The sequence below is a fragment of the Cardiocondyla obscurior genome, unplaced genomic scaffold (genome assembly GCF_019399895.1).
Source record: "Cardiocondyla obscurior isolate alpha-2009 unplaced genomic scaffold, Cobs3.1 scaffold100_0_41245, whole genome shotgun sequence".
Lineage (NCBI taxonomy): Eukaryota > Metazoa > Arthropoda > Insecta > Hymenoptera > Formicidae > Cardiocondyla > Cardiocondyla obscurior.
In genome coordinates, this window is record NW_027228838.1 from 22,809 (window position 1) to 32,011 (window position 9,203).

Genomic DNA, 9,203 nt, shown 5'->3' on the forward strand with positions numbered 1-9,203 from the left:
GCCATGCCACCCGGGGTTGGGTAGGGGGCCTCCCGTTCAAGGGGAGAAGATCCCTTTCTGAGGCATTGCACGCGGGTGCTCCCGCAGCCGAGGTTAGGGATTACCTCTACCCGTTTCCGGGGCGTACGTGGTGCGTTCCTGGGGCGGGTACGAGTATACGCACCGGAGTTGCACACCGGGGGTGTGACCCCACGGTCTCCGGGGGCGTAGGGTGTTCCGGCCTGCGGGCTGGGCACCCCAGGGATGACGTAGGGGGTGTTTCGGGCCGCTCGGAAGTCTCCGAGGTGGGCCTGGTCACCCCGGGGGACCGCCACGAGGCCGCTCGGACGTATTCCGAGGCGGGGCTCGTGGCGCGTCTCTGGAAAGAAGAAGGAAGCGGCTAGGTCGGAGTCGGCAGGGCGGGCACCCAATCGGCCTAAGGGAGAAAACCCCAACCAAATCATCATGATACAACATGGGAATGACGTCCAATCAGAAGCAGGTTTTACCGTCTCAGGGGGGTCGGATCCTCAGAGACCGGCGTGGTGGGAGTACCGTCCCGGCTCCCGCCATGTCGTCATCCAACGACGGGCAATCCAGCGCTTGCTCCGCAGGGGCGCTGGTGGCTACAGCGTCTGCGATGTTTTCGCATGAAGATCGGTCCGACGGAGAGGACCATCAATCCAGGCTATCTTCAGGAGAAGATACGCGAAGAGTGGCCGCCCCTTTTACGGATACAGACGGGGAATATATGAAACTTCCCCGGATAGTCGACATGAAGGTGGTAAAGAAGGCCAGAGCTAATAAACTTGGCCCGAAGAGTAAGGCGCGCGCCAAAGTTAATCGCAAGACGAACCAACCGTCTGACGAAGAGGTGTTGTTCAGCGCTGTGAGACCAAATGCTGGCTCGCCTCCGCCGGCGACAGCGCTTACGGAAACCGGCGCAACCACGGCCACGGAAGAGGACGACAAACGGCTATCCCGCCCAATGGAAGCAGATGACATAGAGGAGAACGCGGACACCGACGTGATAAACATCGAGTCGTCGGACGCATCAGATGCTTCCATACGAACTACCGCATCAGGAGCAGCCAAGAGAACTCGGAGAAGAAACAACCGCGACATCAAGACGAAGACTCGTCGTATGGCATCGAATTCTTCTTCATCGGAAGATAATCCCTTCGAGGAGGACCAGAGAGAGAAACGAGGAAGACCCGTCGTTACCGGCAAAGGCGTCCGCATCTTGGCAATTCAAGAGAAGACCAAGGAGTTGCAATCTCTCAAAGACGAAATAAGAACCATGAGAGAAATTGCCGAAGGTGGATATGACCCTTCCGACTTTAAGGGCAAACGCCGCACTCAAATGGCTGAGAAGATAGAGCAGGAGTCTACCGGCCTGCCCATTCAGGCACTTGCGGCTGACATTTTACAAACAGCCAAAAAGATAGAGGGAGTTGCGGTCAAGTCCGGCAATCTGAAAGGCGGATTTGTTCGCATACTTAGAGAGGCAGCACTCAGGATTGAGATAAGTGCAGATGCCATGTCCCGCAAGGTACTTCCTGCGGAGACCACGGACGTCGGAACAATCGATCAGCTGAGGGCTGAAGTACTTCAGTTGCGAGAAGAACTGAAGCAAGCTCGCGAGGCCGCGATAATTCGTCCCCCAACTTCATCACCGACAACAAGAGAGGAAAACGCGGACGACATCGCAATGGAGGTAGAAGCTGGTGAGGTGGCTGAGTCGTCTACCGCTTCGCCTCCTCCATCTGTAGTTTTGCCACCTAAGAAGGAGTGGCCACCAGCAATGAGGCCGCCATTAAAAGGACACAGTAAAGTCCTTTCTGACAGCGAAGACGCTGGACCTTCAGTTTTGCTCCCTCGGCGTAAAACGCCCAGCAAGGACATAGAGGGCATCATAGACAACAAGTTAGCTGCCTTCTTCAAGGTCGTCCAAACCCAGATGCGGGACATGGCGACCACACTAATGGAGCGACTGGATCCTCGAGTCTCTTCCAGCGGAGCCCGAGAAAACACCTCTACGGTATCCGTCCCCAAGGACAATACCAAGAAGCGCCCGGTTCCCGAGGAAGATCCCAAGAAGATCAAGTCCAAGAAGGAAGATCCCAAGAAGATAGGAAAAGACGAGGGCCAGAGATCTAAGATCTCTACCTCCTCCAAGCAACCGTCTGTCTCTAAACAGACGGCCACGCAGAAGGCCGACGAGTCCCACCTCTCGGAAGGAGAATGTTCCCGAGAAGCCTACCCCACGCTCCACAGACAAAGAGACATGGTCTCGAGTTGTGGGACGCAAGGCCAAAAAAGGGACCAAGCAACCGCCGAAACCTACGGCTTCCTCTTCTTCGGCGCCCGTCAGTGCGCAACAGAAGGGAAGAAAGAAGAAAGGTGATAAGCCTGCCACCAATTCTTCTACTAAAACCTCTGCGGCAAAGTCCAAGGGGAAGAAGAAGAGGAGAAGAAGAGCCCCGAGAACTTCAGCAATCGTTTTGTCAGCTCCCGGCGCGGAGTACGACAAACTCATGGCGGAAGTCAGAGCCAAAATTAACTTATCCGAGGTGGGCATTAGTGAAAAAGTCACAATGCGTACAACGGCAACCGGCGCTCTGCTGATACAAGTATCCGGATCAGAGAATGATTGTAAGGCCGATGCCCTAGCCGGCCAAATGAAACAGGTCCTCGCAAACAGAGAGGACGTCAAGATCTCCCGCCCTACTATCTCTGCGGAGATTCGTGTCTGGCCGCTTGAGCCCTCCATTACCAAGGACGAGGTCATCGAGGCTGTGACAAGTAAAGGTCTATGTCAGCCAAGAGACATGCGACAGATTGCCGGCAGCATGAATAGTCTGTGGCTCAGGCTGCCACTCACTGCCGCAAAGAAGGCCTCGGAAGGAGGCAAACTCGCCATAGGCTGGACAAGGGTCAAGGTGGCCCTTCTGGATCCCCGCCCAATGAGATGCTTCAAGTGTTTGGAGCGGGGCCATACAAGAGAGAGATGCCCGAACAAGGTGGATAGGTCGGGCAAATGCTACCGTTGCGGAAACACGGGACATGTGGCGAGAGTATGCACGGCCACTCCCAGATGCCCAATCTGCGCTGACATCGGAAGAAGAGCCGACCACATCTTGGGTGGTAAACAATGTACCACCCGAAACAGAAGAGGAAGCCCACCGAGCGGAGGAAACAAACTTCGCACCAGTGAAGAGACAGCGATGGAAGTGGACATCCCGCCTCCTGCCGACGCACTGCCTCAACGAAGAAGGCCCCTGGAGGAGGGAAGACAACCTGCCGTTATCTAATGGCCCTTTCGCTTCTTCAGGCAAACATTGGCCACTCTCGCCCTGCGCAAGATCTGTTCTTGCATACGATGGCCGAGACTGGCAGCACACTAGGGTGATCTCGAGCCACACCGCATCCCCGAGAACCACCCATCCTGGATAGAGGACGAGACGAAGACGGTGGCGCTGACGTGGAGGTGGTGGCAAGGAGCACCCCCCTGCGCTCCCATCGGCCGTGGTCGGCATTTCGCCGCGGTACATTGGGGCCCGTTTGCTGTAGTTGGCACATACTTGCCACCATCGGGCTCTTCTACGGAGTACGAAGAATGGTTGGAGGAGATCGGCGTGTGCATCGGCGGACTTCGGCCACTTCCCGTGGTGTTGGCCGGGGACTTCAATGCCTGGTCTACGGCTTGGGGTTCCCGGCTAACAAACAAACGAGGGAAAATCCTCGAGGAATGGGCGGCTTCGTGGGATCTTGTCCTGCTAAATAAAGGCAAGGTCTCGACGTGTATTCGGGCACAGGGGGAGTCTGTGATAGATCTCACATGGGCTTCCCCTGCGGCCGCGAACTTAGTGCGGCAATGGAGGGTGGCTACAGAGCTTGAACATTTGTCAGATCATAGATACATATCTGTAAAGTTCGGGCTTCAAGCCACACCTGCAAGAAATAGAAGACGTCCTTCCGAGTCAAGATGGGCGTCCAAGAAAATCAGAGAGGATGTCTTCAGAGCCTCTCTCGAGGTTTCATGCTGGAGTAGAGAGAGCCAGAACACCCGCTCCGTTACATCAGTCCAGAGCGAGGCTGATTGGTTCATGGAAGAGATCACCAATGCTTGCAACGCTTCCATGCCGAAAGTCCGACGTAACCCTCGGCGCCCTACTGGTGGAATGAAACATCGCGGAGTTGCGTCGAGAAGCTACACAGAAGAGGAGAGAAGTCACGCGCTGCCGCGACAAACCTGGCAGACTTGCGGCTTTAGACATTTATAAGGCGGCAAGGAAAGACTTGCGTACGGCAATCCGGAAGGCCAAAACTGAGGCCTGGGAAAGCCTTCTTCAAGACTTAGACGACGACCCGTGGGGGTTGGCGTATAAGATAGTGACGAAGAAGCTAAGAACGCCGGCCCCCTCGGTTACTGAAACTTTGGACCCGACTCTCATCCGTGAAGTGGTGAACTCTTTGTTCCCGGACGCTCCCCGGGGACCAAGGCCCGAAGACTTTACTACTGGCCGGTTTATCAGTCAACGCGAGGAAATTCCGTCACTGGAAGAAGAGGAGTTTGGTGTAGCGGTAAGAAGAAGTCTCAAGGGCAATACTGCGCCAGGCCCTGATGGCATACAAAAGAAGATTCTGTCCCTTGCTCTACCATTAATAGGAGACAAACTCAAGCATCTTCTGGATAGATGCTTAAAAGAACAAGCCTTTCCACAACAGTGGAAGTGCGCTAGACTGGTTCTTCTTAAGAAGAAGGGCAAAGAAGACAACGCACCGTCTTCCTTTCGCCCTATTTGTTTGCTGGACGAGGCAGGGAAACTCTTGGAAAGAGTAATAGCAAACCGCCTCGTTCAGCACTTAAAAGAGGTAGGCCCAAATCTGAGCGCCTCTCAATATGGCTTTCGAGAGGGACTGTCGACAGTAGACGCAATCCTGCGGCTGAGATCTCTCTCAGAGGAAATAACTTCCCAGGGGGGAGTCGCCATGGGCATCTTGATAGACATTTCAAATGCTTTTAACTCCCTCCCTGGGAGGCAATATGGAGGCCCTCCGGCGGCACAGGATTCCAACATATTTACAAGCCGCCGTGAGAGAGTATTTCGTAAACAGGTCCATCACGTACAAGGACCGTGATGGCAACACACGAGAGAAGTTACTGCGGGGTAAGGGTCTGTTCTAGGACCTTTACTATGGAACCTGGGGTACAACGCGGTACTTCACGTCGCTCTACCTCCCGGCTGTCACACTTTATGTTACGCCGATGACACCATAGTGTTAGCCGGAGGAGATAATTGGCAGGAGGCCCGTGCTAGGGCTCAGGTAGCAACTCAAGCTGTTCTAACGGCCATCAGGAAACTTGGCCTAGAGGTGGCGATGAATAAAACGGAGGCCCTGTGGTTCTACAACAAAGCTCAGGGCCCTCCGCCATACAATAAAGTATTCCTGGACTCGGCAGAAGTCATCGTAACACCCACCGTCAAGTATCTAGGACTCCTCATCGATGGACAGTGGGCGTTTCGTGAGCACATCACCACAATTGCTGCAAAGGCCGCATCCAGCGCAACGGCCTTGAGAGGCATTCTCCCTAACTTAGGGGGGCCCAGTGGAGCAGCAAGACAACTATATGCGAACACGGTGCGGTCTATTGTAATGTATGGAGCGCCGGTGTGGGCGAATGACCTGGCATTGTCCAGAAGTGGTCGTACGGCTTTAGAGAAAGCCTTCCATCTGGTCAATGTCAGGTCGGCGAGTATACCGCACCGTGTCAGAGCAGCGGCTGCGGTATTAGCAGGAGTTCCACCATTGGACCTGACAGCGACGGAGCACTCCCGAGTATACGAGGGACTTAGGAAGTTCGAGAGAAAGCACGGTGTACGGCCGACCCCGATCATCAAAAATCGGGTTAGGTTGTATTACCGTGCTAAGACACTTAAGGCGTGGAAAGCGCGTTTACGCGCCCAGTGGTAGAAGGAGGCCGAGTAGTTGGCGCAGTAGAGCCAATTTTGGAAGAGTGGCTTGCCGTAAAGCGAAGACTCTCCTTCCATGCAGCGCAGGTGGTGTCGGGGCACGGCTGCTTCGCCTCCTACCTGCGTCGTATTGGTAAGGAGGAATCTGTAAGGTGTCATCACTGTGAGGCACCCCGAGACGACGCGCAGCACACCCTAGAAGGATGTCTTGCGTGGCAAGAAGAGAGAGCTGACCTTATCCGGAAGACAGGATGCAACTTATCCCTTCCGGCTATAATGAAGAAGATGGTGGACGACGAGGAGGCATACAAGGCCTTCCATACATTCGCGGGGCGTGTCATGAGTGCCAAGGAGGACGCTGAACGCCAAAGAAGAGGACAGCCGGTGAACTCCACTCCAGGCGTAGGACAGACATCGTCGCAGGGCAATCATGCCCCAACAGGCGTCCATCGTGCGCGCCGGGTTGGAGGTAGGGGACGGCGCAAGCTCCCCTCCTTCCTGGCCCAAACGGTGGCGCCACTCAACTTGTGCGTCGGAGTTCGCGTCTGAACTCCAACAGCACACAGAGATGACAGTAAGGCGGGGGACGAGTCTTCCCCCCGCCAAGTTATAACTCAGCGGGAGGGCGTCTCTCCCTCGCCTCAAGAAGAGCGAGGCCAGGAAATATTAAGAGGCTGGGGAGCCTCTCCCAGTCTCGCCTTCAAAGAAGATAGTTAGTCGCAAGCCAGACGCGACTATTTTAGAGAAGCCGGCCCGCCACACAAATGCGGGCCCTGCCGCTCTAAGTCCAATGAGCGGCAGCGCGGGGGACCCACCCAAGTCATCGGGTGGGTCGGTGCCGAGGTTGAGAAGTACGCACGTGATTCCTCAACCTCCCCATCAGTCACGGCACCATATGCGGGCAAAAGTGGGGGTTTAGTCGGTAGTGGGCAGCCTCGCGGCATAAGACCTGAGCCCGACATACCCCTCTCCCTTCCCCAGGGAGAGGGTATGTGTAAAGAGTGCATTCCCCCACTATAAAAAAAAAAAAAAAAAAAAAAAAAAAAGGTTAGGTTAGGTTTCCCTCAGGCCACAGATGCCGACCCTTTATTAGGTCGGTGTAGGTCTGTGGTACGGGACTTGGCGGTCCCGAGGTACCCGAGCCCGGCAACCACTTTGCCGAGAGGGGAGGTTTATTCCTCCCCAAGGTGGTAAGGGATGGCGACCCGGAATCCAAACGCCCGGCTTGCCAGGGTCGTGAGGGGAAGTCTTCTGACTTCCTCCTGGCAACCTCAGGGGCCACAGATGCCGACCCTTTATTAGGTCGGTGTAGGTCTGTGGTACGGGAATCGGCGGTCCCGAGGTACCTGAGCCCGGCAACCACTTTGCCGAGAGGGTGGGTTATATTCCCCCCAAGGTGGTAAGGGATGGCGACCCGGAATTCAAACGCCCGGCCTGCCGGGGTCGATAGGGAGGATTAGTTCCTCTTCCGGCGGGTGGTTGGGGGTTGGGGGGGTTTGGGGGTTGGGGGTGTTTTCCTTTCCTTTCCTTTCCCTTCCCTTCCCTCTCCCGCTCAGTCAGAGCGGTGAGTACGGGCGTGGGGCCGCTCGGACATATTCCGAGGCGGGGCTCACGCGCCGTGAGGCTATGGAGTCGGCCAGGCCGGGGTCGTTAGGTTGGCACCCCACGGCCTAGGGGAGTAAACCCTAAACAAATCATTCTTGATTTGCTATGGAAATGTCGGCTCAAGAAAATGTAAACTTACAGTCCCAGAGAGAACGGACTCAGGAACCGGCGCGAGGGGGTGCTGTCCCAGCCCTCCCGTCGTCATCAAATGATGGGCCACCTACCACTTGCTCCGCAGGGGTGGTAGAAGAATATGCGTCTGCGCAGGATTACGACAAGCCAGGACCGGCTTCGTTTAAGCAGAAGAAGGCGCGACCAAAAGGACATTCACCATATCCGTCTCCTTTGGTCAATAGAAGACCATCGAGGGCATCATCACCTACCCCGTCGATGGCATCAAACACGACGGCAGACGTCTACACAGATGACGTCTTTATCTCGGGCACTGAGGATTCCGATGTTTCGGGATCATTCGGATCCGGGAAACGCAAGAGAGGACGTCCAGCTACAACTGGAGATTACGTAGGTCTCGCTGCAGCTAAGAGACAGGTGTTAGAGACGGAGCAAGAGATTGCTGAAATGGAAGAACGTAAAGCTATCTTGGACCCTTTATCATCTTTAAATCCCAAGCTACGCGAATCGGTAGATGACGCAGTAGAGCATTATTTGGAGGAATTTAAAAATGCTCCATCTGGAGACATAGTGTCTCAGACTTATGAGGACGTAGACCAGATTCTCCGTGTTTGGTGGTCTCTCAAAAGGATTAAAAGGACTTTGGCAGCCCTAAAAGCAGCATGCCGCACGTGCTGGTATAACGGTGCTCTACTAGAAACGCATCGACGAGTGGAGGAAATTCTAACGCGGAACTCCAACTATTAAAGGAGTTAGATCAAGCGCGAAAAGAAATTAAAAATTTACGCGAAGAAGTTCGGGCGTTAAGATGCAGAGCGGCGGAATTACCTATAATAAGGCCTGCTTGCACTTCTCCTAATGCAACCGAAAAAAGATTGAGGACTCCTCCTCCCATGGACGAACCAATGGAAGAAGATAATCCCCTAACTAATACGACGATAGGTGCAATACCAAGCACTAGTATGCCACCTGCAATCCGTCCCCTATCAAAGGACGTTCCAAGGTGCTCAGGGATACTTCGCCATCAGAATTTGAGGCCGAGGAATTATTGTTAAAAAGGTTAGACGGTCTTTTTGGTAAATGGTGTGAGAGACGCTTCGGCACATCACCACCCTTTCCCATTGCCAAGGAGAAACCTCCTGCTTCCACTACACAAAAGAAGCAGAAGCCAACTGCGGGCAGTACTAAAAAAGCTGCGGAATCTTCCACCAAGGAAAGAAGAAAGAAGAAAACGGGCGCGACATCTGGTCAGGAGAGCCAATCGGAAATATCAATGCCTCCGCCTTCCTAGAAAAAAAATACTAGAGATATTCCAAAGATCCGCCGTCCCGCTCCACTTCCGCGCGTACTGAAGTGTGGGCGAAGGTTGTTGGCAGAAAGGCCAAAAAGAAGACGGAAACAACTCAGGTTTCTGTGCAGCGGTCATTATCTAAAAATAATAATGCACAAAAGGCTGCAAAAAGAGACCTTCAGAAATAAGAGACAAAGGTCAAACTCAGCCGACGGCGC

General features: G+C 54.4%; 2 protein-coding genes across 2 annotated transcripts; both read left to right on the forward strand.

Moving 5' to 3' along the window:
- The first annotated feature begins 454 nt into the window (after positions 1-454).
- On the forward strand, positions 455-2,386 carry LOC139113038 (nucleolar and coiled-body phosphoprotein 1-like). Its single transcript, XM_070673931.1, has one exon. It carries the CDS (start codon positions 455-457, stop codon positions 2,384-2,386), a length of 1,932 nt encoding a protein of 643 aa, XP_070530032.1.
- Positions 2,387-2,516: 130 nt separating this feature from the next.
- Positions 2,517-8,985, forward strand: LOC139113039 (uncharacterized). Its single transcript, XM_070673932.1, has 7 exons — positions 2,517-3,284; positions 3,387-4,137; positions 4,256-5,077; positions 5,171-5,892; positions 7,704-8,303; positions 8,444-8,636; positions 8,687-8,985. The coding sequence occupies exons 1-7, from the start codon at positions 2,517-2,519 to the stop codon at positions 8,983-8,985; spliced, it is 4,155 nt and encodes a 1,384-aa protein (XP_070530033.1).
- Positions 8,986-9,203: the final 218 nt, after the last annotated feature.